General features: G+C 43.2%; 1 protein-coding gene across 2 annotated transcripts in view; it reads right to left on the reverse strand.

Annotated features, from left to right (window-relative positions):
• CRIM1 (cysteine rich transmembrane BMP regulator 1) overlaps positions 1-27,173 on the reverse strand; it is a 945,688-nt gene that overhangs the window by 228,646 nt on the left and 689,869 nt on the right. For both annotated transcript variants that reach the window (XM_040350800.1, XM_040350799.1), the window contains one exon: positions 7,862-7,990. In XM_040350800.1, the coding sequence (XP_040206734.1) occupies positions 7,862-7,990 (129 nt within the window). The remainder of the gene's footprint in view (positions 1-7,861; positions 7,991-27,173) is intronic.

Below are 27,173 nucleotides of genomic sequence, written 5' to 3' on the forward strand. Positions count from 1 at the left end.
GGGGGTCAATGAGATCTGGTAAGCAGGCATTTTCCCCGGTGGTGGATCTTATTAAACAACTTTCACTGTGAAGGAACCACAGCATATGGAGGAAGGGATTAGAGACTGTTTTCACACGGGTGTTTCAAATCTCAATTTAATTTCACCAGACTTATTTTTATTGATTGGTGTTTTTTTGGACTTATTTGGTTCACATAATGCCAATGTTTTTTTATGCAATATTTCACTGTTTACACATTTATGTGCACCAAGTGGTAATAATCATTTTTTTTGCCTAAATTTTGTGCAGACATATTGTAGTTAGCACAACCTATATTTGTATCACCTTTGTTCACTGTTGTGTTTATCAGCAGGTTTGCAGGTTTCTTATTTTCACAGATACACTTGTTTACCATTCATATTTTATATATGTTTTAGCGCAGTTTTTTGCCCCCTTTTTCCAGTTCAGCTATGTTGTGCTTGGTCTAAGGGAGCTGGCACCACCTGCTGCAGTTTTGGGTGGTGCCCACCTTGTCATTCTGTCGGCACCTCCCCATACATTCCCTGCATTGCACTATGGGTCCTGTAGGTAGGCTGAGGTTTCCTTGCGTTGGCGCATGTGCGGTGACCACATTTCATCCACGCTCGGTCAGTGACAGCAGACGCCGACCAAGCAGGGGGATACAAAAGGCAAGCATTTCCGCAATATCATCTGCTGGAAGGTGGGGGTGACCATTGTCATACTTTGTCCTGGTGAATGGTAATATGACTGGCTATTATTATTGAAGTTTTGGATGACTGGAGTATATACAGGGTACACTATGATACCATGCTGGTCTGTGGCTGGTACATTGGTGTTGCACTGGTAGAGGAATGCTTGTTGACTTTTAAATGTACATAGATTGACTTTGATTGGGATTGTGTCCGGTTGCCAATTGGAGGCAATTCCCCTGTATGTTTCGAGGTGTCCATCCCTGGGCACCAACTTTGGCTGATTGTACAGGATGTCTTACAGGTTTTAAATGTGTGCCTGGCTGCCTTTGCCTCTGACTGTATACCATGTTGGTAGAATGACACACTATGTGAGATTATCTTTCTCCTTTTTGTTCCAGTGGTTGTTTTAATGGTAGCACCGATTATTTGTGATTGCAGCCAGCTCCTGGTGCCCCTGCAGTAATCTTTGTCTATATCAGTGTCTAAGTAAGCTGTTAGCCCCTAATTGAACATGTGTTGTCTGTGTCCAATAAGTTATGAGATATTGGAAGAAATTTTGAGTATTGTATTCCCATAACCTGGTCCTTTTGTGTCCTCTAATCACTCTCTATATATGGACACCAGTGACCACTGATGTCATATGTAATATACTCTGATTTGTATTAAACCCTAAACAAAAAAAATTGTATATGTATAAACTTTTTGGTTTTATGTAAAATGTGTTCTTTTACAATTATTGGAACCACTATAATCCCATAAAATCACCATGTTGCTTTAATTTACATGCGTACAGTGTTCAAATGTAAAGGCCCTGTTACTAGGATGCAGGCAACTTGTCAAGGAAACTAGGGTCTAGAATCTTGCAGTTTATTGTATAATAAACAAATAACTCAAAATTTGCGATAAAGCTTGTTGATAACCATGCAAGCGATAGTTATTTCAGACATGAAATAAATAATAAGGCTTCTGTGTAGCTCTTTGTTGCAGTTACATGCTGTGTCTGACACATCTTATTTCCATGTATATGTTATTTAACAATTTGGTTCTAATCCTTGATATTTTACAGTTAACAGAAAAGTGGCTCTTTCTCAGTAAGAAAACAAACTCCTTTTTTTAAATGTCTTCAAACAGAGCAAAGCACATTTCTACCAGAAACTCAGAACTCTACGACAGCAAAGCAATAGTTGTCCTGCCTGAAACGTTGTCCCAATTCAAATTAAAGAGCAAAACAGGAGGACTAGATATTGCAATAAAAACAGTTTGGTACTAAAAAATATTTTTTTTTTACAGATACACAAAAAACATATTTCAAAGAAATTTAAGACTAAACTTACTTTCATGTTAAATGTTAGAACTGGTTTTCTTCCATATATTTTCCTAGTCATATAAAAGTGTTCTCTTTTTCATGTAACATGGCAGGAAGCCCTTGCTGGACACCATTTTAAGTTTTTAACTTTACACTATATGCTACAACATCTGAAAATTTCATAAGGTTACATTGAATGGACAGAGCCCTTTCCTAGCGCTCTCTTCCGACCAAATGCTTTCCAGCCTAATTACCATCTGCAATTTAAATAAGTCAATAGCAGGGTGATCCCAAGCCTGGTTCTTACCATAACATACAGCAATATGTGGAAAGTGATGGTGAAGCACTGTGAACGAATAATAGAAGGGGGATCTCAATACCTAACAAGTAGGTAACCCTAAAGTGAAATACATAAATAACATAAATAATAAAATAAATACTAGGTGACTATTACAGGGAAAGAAAGGTGAATAAACAACATATAATGTGAACATAAAGTGACACGAATGTACCAGGCTGGATAAACCAGAGACACAGTAGTGAAGGTGCACGGATGTGAACCAAACAGTAGCTTACACAAACTAAAATAACTGTGTACAAAAACAATGTATAACAAAAATGCGTGAAAAAAGTCTATTTAAAATAGTGACGTCCCAGAAGACAGTCCAGTGTAAAAGTAGGCAAACTTCGGTGCGCATACCTCTTGTGGTACTAGATGCTCAACTCAGAGCCATAGCACGGATGGCTCAAAGTACCAAACAATGTCTCCCTAGGGGGTGCAGACACACGGATTGAGGTGGAGATGAAGGGGGCTCCTCATCAAATATTCATACAAACATGGATCAAAAATAAATGCATAATAGAATAATCCTGTGGGAAACCTTGGAAATGATATATCACATATACACGCACTCACATTGAGGCTGTGGATAGTGGACCTATCTCCACGAACACCGCGTTCGTATCCGGAACTGGTATGCTGGAGGATCACTGACAGACAAAACAACTCTCACTTCCACCTTCTCTGTATCTTCCACCTCCTGTCCGTAGTATCAGCCAGTGCTCAGGGGGTACACAATGGAAGAAAAGAGAGGAAGGCCCATGGTGCAGTATCTTATGAAATTTATTAGGGTACAAGTAGCAGAAAAGTAAAAACTCACATTTAAAATTGGGGCAGAAGCAAAACACCTACGAGCGGCGAGCTCGTCTCATCGCCGTCGGTCTGTGTCGGCTCTGTAACTCCTATTCCCTTACGCATATTCGTCACATCACATGACTTCTTCAGGGGAATACGCGTAAGGGAATAGGAGTTACAGAGCCGACACAGACCGACGGCGATGAGACGAGCTCGCCGCTCGTAGGTGTTTTGCTTCTGCCCCAATTTTAAATGGGAGTTTTTACTTTGCGGCTACTTGTACCCTAATACATTTCATAAGATAATGCACCATGGGCCTTCCTCTCTTTTCTTCCATCTTGTACCCCCTGAGCACTGGCTGATACTACGGACAGGAGGTGGAAGATACAGAGAAGGTGGAAGTGAGAGTTGTTTTGTCTGTCAGTGATCCTCCAGCATACCAGTTCCGGATACGAACGCGGTGTTCGTGGAGATAGGTCCACTATCCACAGCCTCAATGTGAGTGCGTGTATATGTGATATATCATTTCCAAGGTTTCCCACAGGATTATGCTATTATCCATTTATTTTTGCTTCCATGTTTGTATGAATATTTGATGAGGAGCCCCCTTCATCTCAACCTCAATCCGTGTGACTGCACCCCCTAGGGAGACATTGTTTGGTACTTTGAGCCATCCGTGCTATGGCTCTGAGGTGAGCATCTAGTACCACAAGAGGTGTGCACACCGAAGTTTGCCTACTTTTACACTGGACTGTCTTCTGGGACGTCACTATTTTAAATATACTTTTTTCACACATTTTTGTTATACATTGTTTTTGTACAGTTATTTTAGTTTGTGTAAGCTACTGTTTGGTTCACATCCGTGCACCTTCACTACTGTGTCTCTGGTTTTATCCAGCCCGGTACATTCGTGCCACACCGGACTGTCTTCTGGGATGTCACTTTTTTAAATAGACCATTTTTCACGTATTTCTGTTATACATTGTTTCTGTACACAGTTATTTTAGTTTGTGTAAGCTACTGTTTGGTTCACATCCGTGCACCTTTACCACTGTGTTTCTGGCTAATCCAGCCTGGTACATTCGTGTCACTTTATGTTCACATTATATGTTGTTTATTCACCTTTCTTTCCCTGTAATAGTCACCTAGTATTTATTTTATTATTTATGTATTTCACTTTAGGGTTACCTACTTGTTAGGTATTGAGATCCCCCTTCTATTATTAGTTCACAGCGCTTCACCATCACTTTCCATATTTGCATTTTTTTCTGTGTAAGGCAGACTTTAAGGTGATTGCAGCAGTGCCCCCCGGTGTCCAGTACAGATAGCGCAATAGTACTACTATTTCCTTTATACAGCAATATGTGTATACATTTTTCACCCCATAATTTAACATTGATGCAGCAAATAAACAAGCCCTGGTTGCACATTAAATGCAATTTTTATTAGTCATTATTATTTATTATTATATCTACAAAAGCACTACTGCTGCTGACTGATAGGCTCAGAAGATTTGAAGTGCAATTTGGTGATGTCCATACTATGTTGCCCACTGTTTTGTTTTTCCTTTTTTTGCTGGAGGCTTTAACCAGAGGAAACAAAATGCTACCTCTACCAGGATGGTTGCCTCCACACAGAGACACTGCACAAAACAAACCATGGTAAATTGGTACACTAACATTTAGCAAAGTGAATGTCCACGAATATTAGTGAATACAGTGCTCCCTTTCAATACCTAATCATGTACAAGGAAAATAAAAAACAATTTTTGTAACATGTGATTGGATAACCAAAGTGAACATTCATTCCTTTAGTAAATCTATATTCCCTTAGTAAATCAAGCTGTAAGGAGGATGTTTGTTTACCAGATTGATTAACTTATTATTTGCGAGTGAGGAGATTTTGGTCTGCTCAGTTGAGATGTGCCAAATAAAGTGGTGTGGGCATCTTAACCAGAAGCAGTACCAGGAAGGACCAAATGACAGATCCAGAACATGCTCATGAGATTATATCTTTCAGCTGGCCTGGAAGCATCCAGGCATCCCTCAAAAAAAGATGGAGTGTTTGGGGAGCAAAGAGGCATCTTGACAATGTGGTCACAAAATATTCCAACTGCACACCTTCCAGGAAAATGGCCAATAAGTAAAAGGGTGCTGAAACGATCACCAGCTGGGAACCGGAAAGCAAATCATGTACACATATTCGCCAGCACACCAAGGATCATTGAAAAAACGTCCAAAAATGTAATGCATAATAGCGATCCAAAAAGCAACGTTCCGAGGTCACGCAGGACCTCTGCGTCAGGCAAAAGATGATCTTGACAATGTGTTCATCCTATTTCCCCCACATACTCTACAGACTCAGCTGCTTTTAAAGGATGGTGAAAACATTTAAAAAAATAAATAAAATAAAACACACATTTGGCACTTGGTCTTGGCTTCACACATCTCTAGTAGTATTTTCAAGCAGAACAATTAGCCCATGAATCCAAACTATATGCTTGATTTGAAGAGCCTATCTGGGTCTCTTTTGTGGCCCTGGATTGCAACAACATTAAAGGGAACAACTTGCTTTGGCTCCACCATTCTGATAGACATCAGTTTAAAAATCCTGCTACAAAAGTAATGTTATAAATCTTGGAAGGAGTTACATATTCAGCTAATCTCCTATCCCCCCCCCCCCCCATAAACCCCTCATGCCCTCCTTATATAATCCCCAAATCCCATTGGCCTTTTCCACCCCAGTGACCTAATAAAAACATTACAAAGGTGAGACATCAAGTCATAAAAGGATGCAAGTGTGGGAGTTCCAACAGAAGGAACTCCCACACCACACACTTTCACGATTTATGGATTAAACACTAACTGTGTGCAAATATTTCCCTCCCTGAAAGACCTTAAATGCTTTCTTACTTTGAATCAAAATGTGACTCTGAACCTCATGCAATCAGGCCTAATCTTACTTTTGTTTTCTTTACGTATAGCTTTGTCCTCTCAACAGCTACCAAATTACACTCACAAATGGTCATTGTATCTAGGAGAAGAGCTGGGTGACCAGGAGTGGTCTTAAATATAGAGCACAACTAATTCACGCTCTACTAATGTTCTAGCAGTGGAGACAAATTACAAAGTGATGACTAGGTGATATCTGGTGGAATTGCTCAATATGTTTCAGGACATGCCGCTCTATGTTTTCATGGCTACAGCCAGGTTGGCACCTTTTTTCCTGCATGGTGGACCCGTCTTGTGGTATGTCGATTTTAGACCAATGTTCTCCAGATAATTTAAGAATTTTCAGAACCAAAAGTTAAATTCTTGGTTCAAATCTGCACTTTTAAATAATAAACACTCGGGCATTCCTAAGCAGAATTTCTCGGGGCAGCAAGGCAGGCCATTGCTATGGCCTGGAAATTGCCCACCCTGACCTTAACCAATTTGTCATAAGGGATTAACCCCATCCTCCATGAAAAAAATTGAAACAAAGCTTAAATGACAACCTTGAAAAACTTCAGGCCATCTGGCTACCTTGGATATCCCGTTTCCTTTAAGCAGGATTTGACCAAGATCGTCTGTCCCTATGAGCTGACAAATGGCTCTGTTCCTAATGCCCTGTACACACGATCGGTCAATCCGATGAGACCGGTCTGATGGATTTTTCCATCAGTTAACCGATAAAGATAACTGATGATCAGTTGTGCCTACACACCATCAGTTAAAAAGTCAGAACGCGGTGACGTAAAGCACAACGACGTGCTGAAAAAAATGAAGTTCAATGCTTCCAAGCATGCGTTGACTTGATTCTGAGCATGCGTGGATTTTTAACTGATGGACGTGCCTACAAACGATCGGTTAATTTTAAAACAAGTTTTACATTTTTTAACCGATGGATAAATAACCGATGGGGCCTACACACGATCGTTTTGGTCTGATGAAAACGGTCCATCAGACCGTTCTCATCGGATTGACCGATCGTGTGTACGCGGCATTAGTTATTCCCATTTGTATCCGCTCCCAATACTTCCATATGTTTGTTTTACAGTCTGCCCCCCTTTTTTGGCCCATGCTCCTAGCGGTCTACCATCAGCTCTCCCCATGAGGTTTTGCACCAACACTTTATCTGGTCTATCCCATTTGTTGGCTATAACAGTTTATATGTTTGGTACTGTAATTGTCACTATTATGTGTTATATTATTTCGTAGTCGCACTGTATAATTGCACCACCTTGTTTTCATTTTTTCTACTTGTCTACCTGATTGAAAAAAAATGAGTCATGAAGGATACACTTATAAAATATATACAGCATGTGCTTTGGACCTAATGGACCTTTGGAAACGTATTTGACACCTTGCTACAGTATATAGACATATTAGACTGCTACTTTTTTTACTTTTTTAAATAATAAAAAAAAACACTGAACTATGTGTTTGAAAGACACAGACATAAGTTCTCTTGCACAAGGGGCAAATGAGCCAGTTCGGGTTTGTTTCCGTAACATTAACAACCCAGGTACAGGGTACAACCTGTCATTAACATAAATGGCTGTGCGCTACTGTACCCATGTATATGGTGGTGCCATCTTAAAACAGCATGTGGCATATGTAAAAAAACATAACCTTTTCTATTTTGTTCCTTAATTATTCCGGAATTATGCTAAATAGCTCTGACAGCCTGCGTGCAAGAGCCTTAAGAAAACTCAAACTAAGACCTGAACACAAGAAGTAACTTACTTGTTTTGCACTGACATATGCGACATCCATTCTGGTCTAGCCGGAATCCATAGCTACAGTCTTTTTCGGTCAGTGTGCAGTTTATCAACAGATCACATGTTGGTGGCGCCATAGTGATGTATGTGGGTTCTGTTAAGAAATAAATGCCTCGGTTAAACTGATAGATGGAAAACTGAATTCAAAATTATTCACATTTTACCAAATAACACTGTTAAAGAAATGCTAAAACTGAAGAAAGTAAATGTTATTTTAATTGTACAGTGCAAGACATGGGGGGTTATATTTATAGACCATGGGCTATATATGTAGGCTACCTTCAGATAAAAAACTTGCCAGGGCTGTCCTCAATGCACACTCATTTAACTCCACCCACTATGTAAGGCTCCATTTTTTTGCCGGTGACCTTAGGAGATAGAAAAAAACTTCTCCAAAGGAAAAGAGGTCTTTTTAACATTTAGTTTTTCAACACTGCTATCAAGATCTGACTGCTTATTGCCGTGGATTATCTAGCAGTTTCCAGATTGGTATCCCACTGTGTTTTACCTTGGGTACCATACCCAGAACCCAATGCGTGGTGTCAGGCTGTAATATTTGCTTTGTGCGCTGCATTCTGCACTCACCTTGGCATTAAGTGCAACATGTGTAGTTAGCCACAGGTTAATACAAAAATCCAAGGCCATAGTTCATCCTTATGGTTCCCAGAATATAATGAGGTTATGCCCAGTGTGATAGGTGAAGCCTGAACCCCTAACCATATCCACATTATAGGTCTGCATGAATGTATTTCCCTCCATTTTGGAACTGGTTTTTGGTCATCACTATACAACCCAGAGTTCACTATATAAACCACTTATGTATTTATACACATGTACAGTAGGTGAACCCGATTTTGTGTCAATCTCGCTCTCTTTCTCGGCGAGATTGAGCACCTACGAGCCCCATCGCGGGAGCCAGCGCCGAGCTGGCTTGCCGCGATGGAGACAGAGACGTCATAGAAGCGACGGGAGATCCGACTTGGATTCCCGCCAATTCTACACGTGTGCGGCGTTTGTTATGAATCCTGAGGGGGAAGTCCCCGCCGGATTTTAAATAAAAATCCGGCATGGGTTCCCCCCTCAGGAGCATACCGGGCCCTTAGGTCTGTTATGGGTTGTAAGGAGAGCCCCCCTACGCCGAAAAAAAACGGCGTAGGGGGTCCCCCTACAATCCATACCAGACCCGTATCCAAAGCACGCTACCCGGCCAGCCAGGAAGGGAGTGGGGACGAGCGAGCGCCCCCCCCCCCTCCTGAGCCGTACCAGGCTGCATGCCCTCAACATGGGGGGGTTGGGTGCTCTGGGGCAGGGGGGCGCACTGCGGCCCCCCCACCTCAGAGCACCCTGTCCCCATGTTGATGAGGACAGGGCCCCTTCCCGACAACCCTGGCCGTTGGTTGTCGGGGTATGCGGGCGGGAGGCTTATCGGAATCTGGGAGCCCCCTTTAATAAGGGGGCCCCCAGATACCGGCCCCCCACCCTAAGTGAATGAGTATGGGGTACATCGTACCCCTACCCATTCACCTGCAAGAAAAGTGGTAAAAACACAAATAAACCACACAGGGTATTAAAATATTTTATTAGTCTGCTCCGGAGGCCCCCCCCTGTCTTCTTTATTAGCTCTTTTACCAGGGGGAGCTTCTTCTTTGACGTCTTCGGGTTGGTGGGGGCCGCCGTCTGGTTCTCTTCCACCGCCGGGGGGGGTCGCTTTTGAAAAAGCCCCCACCTCCCGGCGGGTTTCCTCCGGCGTCTTCGGCGGGGGGGGCTTCTTCTTCCGCTATCCCGACGGGTCTTCTCCGCTATCCGGGGGGTCTCCTTCTATGTTCGGCCGCTCTCCGCTGTTGACTCGGCGCACCCCGGTTCTTCGTCTCGCTGTCCGGTCTCTTCTTCCGTGCTGTACGTCTTCTTCGCCTTCCGTGCTGTGAGTTCTTCTTCCGCGCTGTGACGTCATGTTCTTCACTTCTCTTCTTCTCCCGATGTTGACACGTCGCCTTTCCTCGCTGCAATGACGGATGCGCGCCTTGCATCGGACCTATATAGGCCTCACAGTCCCATCATGCTCTGTACCTACCCATGTGATACCTACCCACGTGGGTAGGTATCACATGGGTAGGTACCAGAGCATGATGGGATTGTGAGGTCTATATAGGTCCGATGCAAGCCGCGCACCCGTCATTGCAGCGAGGAAAGGCGACGTGTCAACATCGGGAGAAGAAGAGAAGTGAAGAACATGACGTCACAGCGCGGAAGAAGAACTCACAGCACGGAAGGCGAAGAAGACGTACAGCACGGAAGAAGAGACCGGACAGCGAGACGAAGAACCGGGGTGCGCCGAGTCAACAGCGGAGAGCGGCGAACATAGAAGGAGACCCCCCGGATAGCGGAGAAGACCCGTCGGGATAGCGGAAGAAGAAGCCCCCCCGCCGAAGACGCCGGAGGAAACCCGCCGGGAGGTGGGGGCTTTTTTAAAAGCGACCCCCCCCGGCGGTGGAAGAGAACCAGACGGCGGCCCCCACCAACCCGAAGACGTCAAAGAAGAAGCTCCCCCTGGTAAAAGAGCTAATAAAGAAGACAGGGGGGCCTCCGGAGCAGACTAATAAAATATTTTAATACCCTGTGTGGTTTATTTGTGTTTTTACCACTTTTCTTGCAGGTGAATGGGTAGGGGTACAATGTACCCCATACTCATTCACTTAGGGTGGGGGGCCGGTATCTGGGGGCCCCCTTATTAAAGGGGGCTCCCAGATTCCGATAAGCCTCCCGCCCGCATACCCCGACAACCAACGGCCAGGGTTGTCGGGAAGGGGCCCTGTCCTCATCAACATGGGGACAGGGTGCTCTGAGGTGGGGGGGCCGCAGTGCGCCCCCCTGCCCCAGAGCACCCAACCCCCCCATGTTGAGGGCATGCAGCCTGGTACGGCTCAGGAGGGGGGGGGGCGCTCGCTCGTCCCCACTCCCTTCCTGGCTGGCCGGGTAGCGTGCTTTGGATACGGGTCTGGTATGGATTGTAGGGGGACCCCCTACGCCGTTTTTTTTCGGCGTAGGGGGGCTCTCCTTACAACCCATAACAGACCTAAGGGCCCGGTATGCTCCTGAGGGGGGAACCCATGCCGGATTTTTATTTAAAATCCGGCGGGGACTTCCCCCTCAGGATTCATAACAAACGCCGCACACGTGTAGAATTGGCGGGAATCCAAGTCGGATCTCCCGTCGCTTCTATGACGCGCTTGCTGGGATGTGCTGTCACTATTCCAGTGAGTGCGAGGTGTCGGCGAGATCTCGGCACCATGTCGCCGAGAATCAGCGCGATGCTGTCGTGCTAGAAACACAATATCACAAACACCTACTGTATAGATGAATTGAAAACATAGAAAACAACAGGACCTAATTTCAACTTTTACAAGCGCTCTAGGTGCAATCAACACAGATCTTGTTCCACACACTAAATTGAATGGCCACAGCTGCTGCCTACATGAGATCCGCGAAAGAACTTAAAAAAACTGCATACAAAAAACCCAGGCAGAGGTGACCCAAGAGGGGGTTCTATACACCCCCCCCCCCTCCGTCTGTTTTGTTGCACGTGTGGAGGCGTTTACTCTCTGTCATCAGCAGGACTTTTTTCACTCTAAATAATTTAAAGGATTTGTGGTTGCTGCTATCCATTTCTTATCACAATATAGTTATGCATGGACTCCTTATGATGGACTTTCACTGAATAGAAAAATGATATATGTAGCTGAGATCAGTATCATATATATATATATATCAATTTTACTATTTGAGTCTCTGTGTTATATTTTCTCTATATAACCATTTAACCCCCGGACCATATTGCTGGTCAAAGACCAGAGCACTTTTTGCGATTCGGCACTGCGTCGCTTTAACTGACAATTGTGCGGTCATGCAACGTGGCTCCCAAACAAAATTGGCGTCCTTTTTCCCCCACAAATAGAGATTTCTTTTGGTGGTATTTGATCACCTCTGCGGTTTTTAGTTTTTGCGCTATAAACAAAAATAGAGCGACATTTTTGAAAAAAATAAATATTTTTTACTTTTTGCTATAATAAATATCCCCAAAAATATATAAAAACACTTTTTTTCCCTCAGTTTAGGCAGATACGTATTTTTCTACATATTTTTCGTAAAAAAAAATCCCAATAAGTGTTTATTGATTGGTTTGCGCAAAAGTTATAGCGTTTACAAAATAGGGGGTATTTTTATATTTTTTTTTTTTACTAGTAATGACGGCGATCAGCGATTTTTTTTCGGTACTGCGACATTATGGCGGACACTTCTGACACATTTTTGGGACCATTGGCATTTTTATAGCGATCAGTGCTATAAAAATGCATTGGATTACTATAAAAATGCCACTGGCAGTGAAGGGGTTAACACTAGGGGACGGGGAAGGGGTTAAGTATGTTTCCTGGGTGTGTTCTAACTGTAGGGGGGGTGGCCTCACTAGGGGAAATGACTGATCTTCTGTTCATACATTGTATGAACAGAAGATCAGCATTTCTCTCCCTGACAGGACCGGGAGCTTTGTGTTTACACACACAGCTCCTGGTCCCCGCTCTCTAACGAGCGATCGCGTGTGCCCGGCAGGAGCTACGGGCTCTCGCGCAGGGGAGCCGGCGGCTGGTCGGCAAGTAGTTAAGCGCTGCCTGGGTTTATTACAATTTTTCCTTTGTATGCATGTATTTATACAAGTTGATCATATCCCGTCTTAAAGTGTTACTAATCCCAGTAATATGAAAATAGTTAATCTGGCCCCCGACCCCCCCCCCCCACAATCTCCTTTTTACATTAAAATACTACCACTATATAGCTATATTACTATATATTTGTATACCACGGTCACATGATAAACTGCAGGTTCTTCCTGAGGCTGGGTTCACACTATACTACATGACTTTCATCCTACTTTGCTCTGTGACATCGGTCCGACATCGGTCTTACATTGGTCCTACATCCATCCGACTTTCATGAACAGGATACTACTTTGATCCGACTTTGTGATAGTTTGACTTGTTCTTTGACCAATCAAAACAATCCCAGAGTGAGATAAATTCCTTTTACTGCTGCTGTAATCACATGTCGGATGTCAAAAGTCGGATGGTAAGGACAAGGCTCCTACTTTTGTCAGACTTCAATGAAATTCAATGGGCTGAAGTAGGATCAAAGTCAGACCAAAGTAATACAGGAAGCATTTTCAAAGTCAGACTGTTTTGTGTCGGACCAGTTAAGATGGCTCTCATAAGGAAACATTGATTTTCACACGTCATGCGACATGAGCTCCCAATGTTGGAGCGTTTGTCGGACAAGTGTAAACCCGACCTGAGTGCTGAGAATTCAGGTAGGTGGAGATTTCCACTATATCCTGTGTTCATGTGCTGTTATGGGCGGCAGATCATCCATCAATCAAAATGTACCGGCCCACCCATTGTGTGTTTTTTTTTTTTTTTTTTTTTTTAGGGCTGCCATTTAGGATCTGTATACACACCCAAATGTGTGATGTCAATATCATGTGACCTAGCTAGCTCTGATCAACACGGAAATGTTCTCTCCAGAAATGGAGACAAAACAGATCAAGTGCAGCGGTACTACCCTTACTGTGTCTTTTCTGATCTTGCCCAAGAGAGACCCTGCAGGAGGGGGATGATTTGTTCAAACAGGATCAAAGCTTTTTTATACAATGCAGAGGACTAACCCCTTATATTCCACAGGGAGTATAACAAGCATGCTTTACTGCATATACAGACAAATTTTACTGTTGTAGGTTTGTAACACTCTTCTAAAGAGAGAATACATTCAGTTCAGATAATCTTTCTTCAAAGCTTAGCTCCTCTATGCTTATCAGTTTAGTTGCCCTTCTCTGCATTCTCTGGAGCCCAAAACTGAACTGCATATTCCAGATGAGGTCTTACCAATATACCTCTTAGAATCCAAGAAAGGATTTTGCACGCTTTGGAAACCACAGCTTGGCATTGCATGCTATTAATACGTCTATGATCTTCTAGAACACCCAGATCCATCTTCACCATTGATGCCCCCAGTTGTACTTCCCCTAGTATGTATGATGCATGCATATTTTCAGCCTCCACGTGCTTAAATTTACATATATCAACATTAAATCTCATTTTTCACACAGTCAATTTAAATACAACTTCTAAAATCAGAACTATAATTAGTTTCTATCTCTCACTGTTTATGATTTTTTTGTTAATCTTTCTCCCCCCCCCCCCTTTACTCTGCTTCTTTTGTGCTTTTGAACTACTTAGTTCTCCAATTCTGCTGGGCTTGTTTTCCTCAGATTCAATGGAAAAGAAACAGCAAATAAAACAGACTGCAACAAAGAAATGAAAAGCACTTTTTACCATCTTGTAAGTAACACAAAAAGGACGGATGAAAGAAGCATGAATACTGGACCTTTAAGTATGTAATGAAAGTATGGCATAACAAAGTAGGAGCTACTTTTCTAGAACACAAATTATCAATTATCATCATCATTTCCATCTTATGCTGCTAAAGGCTGTATGTTTGAGGCTTTAAACATAAAAAATCTTTTTTTCCAATAACACCACCACTCCCTTAATTTGATTAAAGCTGTCAGCCTATTATGCATTTTCTCTTTTGTATAAATCCCTGCTCTTCTAAGTCTAAATACTTAGAAAGTATTCCTGTTAAACAGGAATTAAAGTAATAATATGCTAAGCTCTGAAAATAATACATCCTTTTAGCTACCCCAGCAGGTGAATTAGTCAAAGTCATGGACCACAGGTCTATTTATATGCTATCTTTCCATTGTCTGGTGATGTATCCGTACAAAGTCCTATTAACAACTTACCTAGAAGTAAATACCACTTTTTTTAAGACTCGCCGATACAAATTACGATACTTTTTGTTATGTCATGTGACAGTGGCACATGTGTCAGTATTTTTTATTTTATTTATATATATATATATATATATATATATATATATATATATATATATATATATATATAAACATACACACACAATTTTTATTTTTTATACAATGCTTATTTTTCTTGAGGGGGGGGGGGGGTGTGTCTGTTTTTTTTTTCTTTTTCTTACAATCTCCCCTTTGAGACAAGGAAAGTACTGAGGACACAGATTCCCCACTCCCTTTCTCTGCAGCCTCAGCTGCACTGAAAATAAATGGAGAAGAGACAGCGGCTCCTCTTCATTCATAAGAGCAGCAGAACGGAGGGGGACACTCATCGGAGAAGTAGGGGCATTTACAAGCACCAATCACCCCTGCATAGATTTCACTAAAGCAGCTGAAAGCCGCAGGGGGAGGGGAGAAGCAGATGTCAGGCTTTATTGAAATCTATACAGGGGTGATCGGTACTTGTAACTGCCCCCACCGCACATATCACGGCGGACTGTCCAGGTATCGGGTGAAGCATTGCAGCGTTTGCCTGAGTAATCGGGCAAATGCTCAGTATCGGTACCAATACCGATATGAGTAGGTATCGGAATAACCCTACTTAATGTTTGCAGAGATTTTTTTTACTAGAAAACTTCAAATAAAGACACCATGGGTCTGTCCATCACCTCTTTGCACATTAAGGGTTTTACTTCTTGTATATGTTATATAACGCAAATAGCAATGCACAGAAGAAATAAAACAGATATTTAGTAAAAAGCAGCACATATTACAGACTGTTAGGCACACATTTAATCGCTTGATCGCTCTAAATGTTAACCCCTTCCCAGCCAGTGTCATTAGTACAGTGACAATGTATAGTATTATGACTGATCGCTGTATAAATGTCACTGTTGATGTCAGTGGCAGTTCCTTCCCAGTGCCAGTAATAAGGCTTCATGTATACGGGACATTTTTACTACCTCTCCTGAACGATTTAATTTGACAGATAGTAACCCACGTTTAAAACATCAGTTTCGCCATGTCTACATGCCAGGTTTAGCTGTGTTTTGTCAAGTTTGCGTTTAGAAGAGTTAAAAAAAAATAAAAAAAATTAAAGGGGTTGTAAAGGAAAAAAAACGTTTTCCCGAAGTAGCTTCCTTTACCTTAGTGCAGTCCTCCTTCACTTAACTCATCCTTCGATTTTGCTGTTAAATGTCCTTATTTCTTCTGAGAAATCCTCACTTCCTGTTCTTCTGTCTGTAACTACACATCGTAATGCAAGGCTTTCTCCCTGGTGTGGAGAAAGCCTCTTGAGGGGGCGAGCAGGCAAGTCAAGACACTCTCTACTTTGCAGATAGAGAAAGGAGCTGTGTGTTAGTGGGCGTCCTGACACTCCTGCTCGCCCCCTCCCCCCTCAAGAGGCTTTCTCCACACCAGGAAGAAAGCCTCACATTACGATGGATAAAATACGATGAATGCGCTAAATCAACCCTTGCTATTGTACAGTACACATCGTGTGTGTGTATATATATATATATATATATATATATATATATATATATATATATATATATATATATATGTGTAAACACTCAGATTTTCAAATGAATACAAAATACAAAAAAGTCCACAAACATATATAAAGTGCACTTGTGCATCAGTGCAAACACTGTGAAGTGAAAAACACCAGGTAAAAGCAGCAAAAAACGAACCATTCACAGTTCCAGCATGTAGACTGACTCAATGATAGAGAGCACCTGTGATATGCTCAGCACTTCACCCTACCTCCCATCCACAGTCCAATACTGCAACTTGCTGATTCAGAAAGCCAGCTCAGAGAGGGGAGAGAAAAAAACAAAGGAGAATGCTCATAGTGTAGTATGGCCAAGAAAAAAACAGAGATTGTGGACTGATTAGAGAAACCACACTCACAAATCCTCTACACATAGGCAGCCTGTAAATACAGCTCAGTGCGGCGATCTCCTCATGCGGATGTATTTCCGTCAATCGCGTCACTTAGGCTTCTCCCCTTCACATTACGGTGTGTAGTTACAAACAGAAGAACAGGAAGTGAGGATTTCTCAGAAGAAAAAAGGACATTTAAAAGCAAAATCGAAGGATGAGGTAAGTGAAGGAGGACTGCACTAAGGTAAAGAAAGCTATTTAGGGAGAAAAAAAAATAATCCTCTACAACCCCTTTAAATAGGAAAAAACAAAAAACGCCTATAAACGAAAAACGACTAAATGCGGGTTACCGCGTTTAGAAACGTTTGGCGCTTGAGATGCCTCTAAACTAATTTTTTTTGCTTTTCAGAAAAAGCCTCTAAACTCAACTGCCCAAAAACGACTATAAACAACCCTGTGTACATGTACACATAAGAGAACATTGAATGAGTTCAGGGGCAGTTGAAAAAAGCACCCAACTGCCTCTGAACGTCCGTTTAGCAGCAGCAGTGTACATGGAGCCTTAATGTCAGATTGCCCACCCCCTCCCATCGCAGTCGCACTATAAGTCACTGATCACCGCCATTAGTAGTATAAAAATATAAATCAAAATTCTAGGGCTGGGGAAATTAAAGATTAATTCCTCGATTAATCTTAAATTTTTTTTGATCGATCAAAATTCTTGACGTCACTGTACAGCCTGGACAATGAGACTTACCCTGCTAGATGCGAGCAAACTGCACCCATTGGATTGAGGTACCTTTTGCATCTGTGGAGCAGGAGGATGCATCAGGCTCCATCAGGGGAAGGGGGCAATGATAACTATCATTTTCCTGTCCTAAGCAGTTTTGTGCAGACAATTCGTTGTGTATCTGCAACATCTGTTCCATACGAAAGACTGTTCAGTTCTTCAGGGTATATTGTCAATATAAATGTGATCCTGTCTGCTTCCAGAAAATGTAAACACTCTGGTATGTCTGTGTGACTGGCTAAAGTGATGCCTACTTGCCTACTATAAAGTGACTGACAGTCAATATACTAGATATGTTTTATAATTAAAGTTAAACTAACTTGCTATGTTTTTCTTAAAGTTTAACCACTTCATTACTGGACACTTAAACCCCCTTCGTGTCCAGACCAATTTTCAGCTTTCAGCGCTGACGCATTTTGAATGACAATTGCGCGGTCATACAACACTGTGCCCAAATTATATTTTTTTTCCCACAAAAAGAGCTTTCTTTTGGTGGTATTTGATCATCTCTGCGATTTTTATTTTTTGCGCTATAAACAAAAACTTTTTGTTATAATAATATCCCAATTTTTTCGGTTTAGGCCGATACGTATTCTACATATTTTTGTTAAAAAAAAATTGCAATAAGCGTATATTCATCGGTTTGCGCAAAAGTTATAGCACCTACAAAATAGGGGATAGATTTATGATTTTTTTTTTATTTTTTACTAGTAATGGCGGCGATCTGCGTTTTTTTTTTTTTTTTTTGTCAGGCCTGCAATATTGCGACGGACATATTGGACACTTTTGACACAAATTTGGGACCATTCAAGTTTATACAGCAATCAGTGCTATAAAAATGCACTAATTACTGTATAAATGTGACTGGCAGGGAAGGGGTTAACCACTAGGGGGTGAGGAAGGGGTTAAATATATTACCTGGGTGTGTTCTAACTGTGTGGGGGGAGGGGACTGACTGGGGGAGGTGACCGATGCTGTGTCCCTATGTATAAGGGACACAGATCGGTCTCCTCTCTCCCTGACAGGACGTGGAGCTCTGTGTTTACACACAGAGCTCCACGTCCCTCCTGTCACCGACAATCGCGTGTACCTGGCGGACATCGCGGCCACCAGGTACACGCATCGGCTTCCCAGCGATGCGCAGGCACAGTGTTTACCCGCTGCGTGCCCCCCAGTGGCGCGCGTGGGTAATGCACAGAAAAAGACGTCCAAAGACGTCCACTTGGCACTTGAGAGCCGCGCTGTAGACGTCTTGTCTATAGCGCGGATCTGAAGTGGTTAATAAGAAAAAATTACTTATGTCAGTGCTACAGTTTGAATTTAAAACGTATTTGTGTGAAGTTAAGTTATGGATTGTGGAAACTAAGTAGTGTCGGGAGATTGTATATAGTGTATACCACATTTACCACTGACTAATGCAGAGTTGCAATGCAAGGAGATCAGCTAAAAGTAGTTGGATCTGTATGTGCGTTATAATTAAATCGAAATTAGTTGATTAATTTGATTTAAAAAAAAAAGATTAATCGAACAAGAACATTTTAATCAGTAACAGCCCTAAAAAATTCCAATATTCCAAATGTCTATGGGAATGTTTAACCATTTTTCCAAAAGCAAATTTGTGAGGTCAGGCACTGATGTGGATTAGAAGGCCTGGCTCGCAGTCTCCGCTCTAATTCATCCCAAAGGTGTTCTATCGGGTTGAGGTCAGGACACTGTGCAGGCCAGTAACATTCCTCCACACCAAACCTGTGCATTCATGTCTCAATAGACCTTGCTTTGTGCACAGTCATGTTGGAACAGGAAGAGGCGATCCCCAAATTGTTCCCTCAAAGTTGGGGGCATGAAATTGTCCAAAATGTATTGGTATGCCAACGCCTTAAAAAAGTTCCCTTTACTGGAACTAAGGGACCAAGCCCAAACCCTGAAAAAAGAAACACACCATAATACCCCCTCCACCAAATCATTTGGACTAGTGCACAAATCAAGGTCCATAAAGACATGAATGAGTGAGTTTGGGGTGGAGGAAATTAACTGGCCTGCACAGAGTCCTGACCATAACCCGATAGAACACCTTTGGGATGAATTTGAGCAGAGAGTGCGAGCCAGACCTTCTCATCCAACATCAGGGCCTGACCTCACAAATATGCTTCTGGAAGAATAGTCAAACATTCTCATAGACACACTCATACACCTTGTGGACAGCCTTCCCAGAAGATTTGAGGCCGTTAAAGCTGCAAAGGGTGGGTCAACTCAATATTGAACCCTACAGACTAAAGCCTCTTACACACGATCAGATTTTCGGACAACAAATGTGTGATGGCAGGGTTTTGTCAGATAAGCCAACCGTTTGTACGCTCCATCGGTCAATTGTTGTTGGAATTTCCGACATGCTTTCATATTTTCCGACAACAAATGTGTGCTGTCGGAATATGTGATCGTCTTTACACAAGTCCGTCACACAAAAATTAGAAGTACAAACACAAAAAGGTTCTGCCGCCTGTATGCATACCAAGTTCATGGCCAACACCCTTCGCACAAAATTTCACGGATTTGTTCGTTGGAAATCCAATCGTGTGCACAAGGCTTAAGACTGGGATGCTCATAACATGGAAGCTTAGTCAGGGAGCTCTGTCCCACTCCAGCCATCTGAGGCTCAGAGCGCCACAAGCACCCCCATTTTCCACCTAGATTGTGTCCCCACGGGCAGCGGACACCCCGCGGATCACCCCAATGTATTCAGGGAAGGCAAGGAGAAGACTGAGCAACGTTTTTGAGATCGACAACTCCACCACACATAGCCCCGGAACGCCTTGCCTGCACTCAGGCTGCCGCTCCATCTCGTTCACAGCTGCTGGGCATGACAGTGAGTACACCCTCCCTGGGTCCTGTATCCCCTGCTTCCACAAAGTCCCTGATTGATCAGACCCTGGAGGAACTGGGCCTCTCCCCCATGGAAGCCAGCCCCAGCAGTTACTACAGCCTGGGGATTCAGGCCTAGTTCTTCCAGTGACCGTAGCAGACATGTTCACTAAATTTGCTGAGCTCCTAGACAGGGGCCTACAAAATACTGCTAATAAGATCACAAACAATATTAAAGCAGATCTCCAAACAATAGGATCCCACATAGAGATCATTGAAAACAATTTGTCTACCACCATTGCCAGAACGAACCAAAACACCAACTGCATCCAGACCTTACAACTCGAGACAGCTAGAGCTAAAATTGATGATCTCGAGAACAGAAACAGGCGCTATAATTTCAGGGTTAGAGGACTTCAAGAATCCTATAAAAATTTCCCTGATGCAATTTGCACTTTCATTAAGGATCCGATACCGGATATCCCTCATCATAGACTGGAGCTGGACCAGGCTAATAGAGTTCTGAGGCCACCGAAGTCTGACGGCCTCCCAAAGGACATAGTGGCAAAGCATCATTTTTATACCGTCAAGGAAGAGGTGATGCGTAAATCGAGCAATGTCACTTTGACAATTGCGGGCTCGTGCGACATGGCTCCTAAACAAAATTGACGTCCTTTTTTTTTCCACAAATAGAGCTTTCTTTTGGTGGTATTTGATCACCTCTTTGGTTTTTATTTTTTGTGCTATAAACAAAGATAGAGCGACAATTTTGAAAAAAATGCTATTTTTTTCCTTCAGTTTTAGCCGATACGTATTCTTCTATATATTTTTGTGGGGGAAAAAATTCATGTGTTTAAACATTTGTATTTGTGTCTTTTGATAATTTCGTTGCAATAAAACATGGTTTCTACATACATCAGTGTCTGGCCTTTAAAGTCCCATCCTAGGGGGAATAATTGTTTTGTTCTACAGTATAGGGATGTGGCCATTTCATTTGATATGGTGATTACTTCTCTCATATAAACAAAAATAGAGCGACAATTTTGAAGGAAATAGCAATATTTTTAACTTTTTGCTATAATAAATATCCCCCCCCCAAAAAAAAAAAATATATATATATATATATATATATATATATATATATATATATATATATATATATATAATTTCCTCAGTTTAGGCCATACGTATTCTTATACATATTTTTGGTAAAAAAAATACAAAATAAGCATTTATTGATTGGTTTGCGCAAAAGTTATAGCGTCTACAAAATAGGGGATAATTTTATGGCATTTTTATTAATATTATTTTTTTTTACTAGTAATGGCGGCGATCAGCGATTTCTATCATGACTGCAACATTATGGCGAACATATCGGACACTTTTGACACTATTTTGGGACCATTGTAATTTTTACAGCGATCAGTGCTATAAAAATGCACCGATTACTGTGAAAATTACACTGGCAGTGAAGGGGTTAACCTGTAGGGGGTGCTGAAGGGGTTAAGTGTGACCTAATGAGTAATACTGTGTGGAGGGGCGTGGCTTGGTGTGTCACGTCACTGATCGTCATTCCCTATGACAGGGAACAGACTATCAGTGACAGTCTGGCTAGGCAGCACGGGGAGAGGTTTGTTTACACTTACCTCTCCCCGTTCTTCAGCTCTGTGACACCTGCGGCGATCGGTTCCACTGGTCCTGCGGTCACGGAGTACCCGTCAGGGTTGTGAGTGCTTCGCCAGCGGCGCGCGGCCCCAAGCTGTGCACATTAAAGAGGACGTACCTGTATGCCAATATGCGCAGCCATGCCATTCTGCTGACGTACATCGGCACGCGGCAGTCAGCAAGTGGTTAAGGATGGCTAGTTGTTAAGGATGGTGATCTCCATTTCCTCCACTCCCCAGGAAACTCCCTTGTTTCTCGGCTCTCTCTCTTCTCTCTGTTCGTCCTTCGATCTGCATCTTTCTAATGTTTGTTCTTTTGCAGTGACTGACTCGGGAAGGGCCCCTAGACACACACTAGCAAAGTCAGAGGTCGTCTTTTTGCAGGTTGAGTGCTTTGGAAATAGTAAGTGCCCTTGGTTTGCTAGTATGGTCCACCCTTCTCCTCTATGGCTGACAACCCCACAGCGCTGCATCACCTAAATGTGGTATCCCACAATGTCCAGGGCCTGAACTCCCCGGCCAAAAAGGCGAAAAGTCCTACAATACGTTCGCTCTCGAAAAATAGATGTAGCCCTTCTACAAGAAACACATTTCCCTAAACGTTACTGCCCAACATTTATCCACTCTAAATGCCCTACCTTTTATCTGGACAAAGCAGAAGATAAAACAAAGGGAGTGGGCATTTTCTTCTCCCACAAGTGCAAATTCTCTCTTAAATCGGAACATAAAGACCCGGAAGGCAGGTATATTTTGATTATTGTTGAGCTAGATAACCAAACCTATTCTTTCCTTTCTTATTACGCCCCCAACCAGAGCCAACTCTCCTTTTTTCAATCCATGTTGAAGTCCCTAACAACCCTTTTTGGAGGGCACAGTAATACTCGGAGGAGACTCCAACACAGCTTTTGACCAGGGCTTAGACAAATCCCGCCCACCGGGCAGTTGCCTCACTAGACCCACTAAACAAAGTTTACGTATCACTAAACTCAACTTCCAACACGGCTATGTCAACATCTGGAGGGAAATCAATCCAAAATTGCAAGATTACACCTATTACTCTAGCCCTCAAAGCTCATTTGCTTGGATAGACCACATTGTCATACCCACTGCTGCTGTCCCATTGTTTCTAAGTCATACATTAGAGACTCCGTTTGGTCAGATCACTCTATGGTCTTTCTAACCCTACAGCATCCCTCAGGCCACCGTTCATACGATCGCTGGAGTCCATCTTGAGTGACCCCATCAGAATAAAGGAGATTGAAATCGCAATCGAGAATTATTTTCAAATGAACGTATCCCCAACACTACACCTTCATGCCTCTGGGTGGCTCATAAAGCTGTGATCAGAGGAAAGCTCATTCAAATAGCCTCCCAGATACACAGGGACAGAAGAAACAAAATAGTCGAATTCGAACAAGATTTTTCTACTCTATCAAGAAAACACAAAGCAAATCCTAGATCTGTTTTTACAGAAAATCTTGACTCGGCTCGCACGACCCTGAATTTGGCCTTAACTACAAAAGCTAAGAAATGGCTATGTTGGAATAGAGCTTGATTCTACTGCCAAGGTGATCGGATCTATGCTTGCGGGCAGGCTTAAACCGAAAGTTAGAAAAGCAAAGAGATTGGGACTTTAAATGAGGATCCGGACAGGGTGGGATTGTGTAAAAGGAAAACATGTTTATTGACATGAAAACATGTGTGGTGGCTCTCTGGAGCAATGGAGCTGTACATAAAACATCATAACTAGAATGAATATTTAAAGGTACATATTAATGTCAACTTGGAAAACGCATGACATATGGCTTAACATATGAAACATGGACATCAAGGGCATACAATGCCAACAATAAATGATACAAAACAGTATAAAAAACAGTGGACAGCTTCCCATGAACACAAGGTATAAACACACATATTTCCTTAAAGTGGCACAGTGCAATTAAAAATAATAACATGAGGTAGACAGTTGGAAAAAAGAGGGAGACCCACTTGACAACTCGAGTAACTCAGCTGATATTACAATTCTCTCTAAGCCAGGGAAGGACCCTAGCTGGGTAAGCAACTACAGACTGATATCGCTCATAAATAATGATTTGAATATTCTGACTAAAATCCTTGCAGACCGTCTTTCATCAGCCTGTATGCCAACGAGGACCAAGTGGGCTTCACTCCAGGGAGAAAAGGCCCAGACCAAATCCGCTGTGCGATTGACATCATATCCCCTCTCATTTAATGTGTTTTTCGATCTCATAAATGAGCGCTATTCGCCAATGACATACACTTCATCTCACCACCACTAATATCCCTCCCTAACATCTGTCAGCTATTAGATGACTTTGGGAAAATATTGGGGCTACTGGTCAACTTTAATAAATTCCAGGCACTCAACATTAATATTCCGGATTCTCTGCTCACCGTAATCAGGGAGGACTTCCGATTCACCTGGAGTGACAAGGCCATCACGTACCTAAGGATTAGCCAACTTCCAAGGTTGATCTCCTTTATCAGACCAACTACCCCCAGCTATTCCAACAACTAGAGGAAGATCTCTCAAGGTGGTCACATTTTTTCTCTATCCTGGATGGGGAAAATCAATGCGATAAAAATGACACCACTCCCACGTATTTTATACTACTTCAGGGCACTTCCTGTCCCCTCTCGTCAAGGCCCATCTAAACCAAAACAAAATCATTAAATTCATATGGGGAGGGGGACACAGGCTCTCAAAAGCGGTCCTATTCTGGTCAAGGGAGGAGGGAGGCCTGGGCCTCCTGAACTTACTTCAATATTATCAAGCGGCACAACTTGCCCAGATCTCGGCGGTCTATTCTCGCTGGGAATTGCCTTACTGGATACACATCGAACGCCAGTCGATACCACTCCATACCCTAGATTACCTCTTGTGGTGTCATAAAAAATTGAGACCCTCTATATTGTCCCCAACACTTTCTCACTCATTTTCCCTCTAGGACAGTCTAAAAGGACAAAATGCAACTGACACACTCCATTGCTCCACTAAAACACCTATTCCAAAACCGGCGCTCCCACCAGGGTTGGATGTAAAAGTCTTCTGGTGGTGGCTCGACAAGGGACTGTATAGAATAGGGCACTTTCTCAGACCCATAAGTCCACTCTCTAAAGCATATTACATCAACAATCTGGACATGCCACCGTTGGAACTCTTTCGCTACACCCAGATCTCCAACTTCCTCCACAAACTATGGAAAACCCCGATAGTCCCCGAAATACTTCATATGAACAATGGTGTGGTAAGGCCGATGAGCAGATGGGGGAAGCACAGTAATCTACAGAGAATTTCCTCCACTCGCGCCAAAACTTCCTTCATGCTAGCATGGGAGGAGGATCTTTCCCAACAGAGGGAACTAGAGACTTGGAATAGAAACTTCTTTCAGTCATAAAAAGGTGTTCTCAACTCTAGCCTTGCTGAAGCGAGTATACAAGTAATCTCCAGATGGTATCTAGTTCCCATGAGATTGGCCAGGTTATACCCGGCGACATCCCCCCTGTGTTTTCGGGGGTGTAACCTTAGAGGAAATATATTACATGTGTGGTGGGGATGCCCTAGAACAGGGGTGCCCAACCTTTTGAAGAACGAGGGCCAAGTAAGCAACTTGGCAACCAGTCAAGGGCCACAATGAGCGGAGCAGGCGAATGACAGGTCTTGGCTACTCTATAGGTCCTCCGATCCACCCAGATGAAAGGGGACACATTCTCTTCTGTTTTTCAGATTGGAGGTAGGCGGCGTGAACGGACATCTGTCGCTCTATAGAGGTGAATTGAGGGTCCCATTTGGTTGGGCTGATCATGTGAAAAGGGCATAAGACTGCTTTCACACTGATGTGCTGTGGTTTACCCACACCACAGAGTCAGCGTAGTGCACCTGTGTCCATCCTGCGGGTTAGCTGAACTTTGCCATAGACTCCGCCTGTGGAAAAAGCCTGCGCTGTAGAGGAAGCATCGGCTTATGGGGCTCTGCTCCGCAGCCGCTTTCTTCTTGTACCACCAGCTTCATTCACAACACTGATGCTGTGGTATGGAGGGTCGGCAGCCTGCGATCTGGGGTGCCAACCCACCATTCCAGAACAGGAGGTCACGGGCCACATCAGAGGGCTCCGCAGGCCACATGTGGCCCCTGGGCCACTGGTTGGCTGCCCCTGCCCTAGAAGAAGGCGTTTCTGGAACAATTTAGTCTCACCTAATTGCCCTTCTCAACATTACGGTGCGGCCAGTGTCCAGAGTACTCAACACTTATTTTTCTTCATCCTTTTAGGAGCCAAACTAACTCTAGCCAAAGCCTGGAAAAAGCAAGCTGTCTCGGTTCTACTGTCAAAGAGAAAAATGTCCTGAATTATGACACAAGATAAAATAGCAAGAGTACTCCTGGACAGCACTGAGAAATTCTAACAAATTTAGGAACCCTGGACTACCTTAATGTTCCGTTATACCCCAGCCTCAATCCGACCACACTCTCTCCCGCTCTTCCATAGTCGGTCTCTTCTCTTCTCACCTCATTTGTCTTTGTCTTTTCTTTTTTGCTCTTCTTTCCCTCTCTTCTCTCCAAGGGTGCTAGACTTAGGCCCACACCATTGACCCAGCCATCTCTGATGTTGGGTCACTTAGCAATAATCACCACGTTATGTCCATCTATGTTATCCTTTTGTTTGGTAATCCGATGTTTATCCCATCTTACCTAACCATCCAATTTGTACTATGTGCCTTGACATAACCTCTGAGCCTATCTACAGGTTTATGTCGGACTGAAAGAGATCTAAATACTTCCCAGGGATTCGAGCTGGGGGGGGGGGGGCTCCAGCCACAGTATGATCCCATCTGGGGTGATGGGACCGCTCTTCAGGACCCCCGAGCCTGACTCTTTCCTTACAGTCTGAAACGTAGCATGGCCCTTAACCACTCAAGGACCCCTTCACGCCGATATAAGTCGGCAGAATGGCACGGCTGGGCACATACCACAACGTGGCCCTTTAAGCCCAGCCGTGGGGTCGCGCGCGTGCACGCGACCCGGTCCGAAGCTTCAAGACCGGACCCGATCGCCGCCGGTGTCCCGCGATCAGTCCTCTGGAGCTGAACAACGGGGAGAGGTGTGTGCACAGTTAGAAACACACATAAGGTCACACTGAAC

The sequence above is a fragment of the Rana temporaria genome, chromosome 4 (assembly GCF_905171775.1).
Source record: "Rana temporaria chromosome 4, aRanTem1.1, whole genome shotgun sequence".
In the NCBI taxonomy this organism is placed as follows: Eukaryota; Metazoa; Chordata; class Amphibia; order Anura; family Ranidae; genus Rana; species Rana temporaria.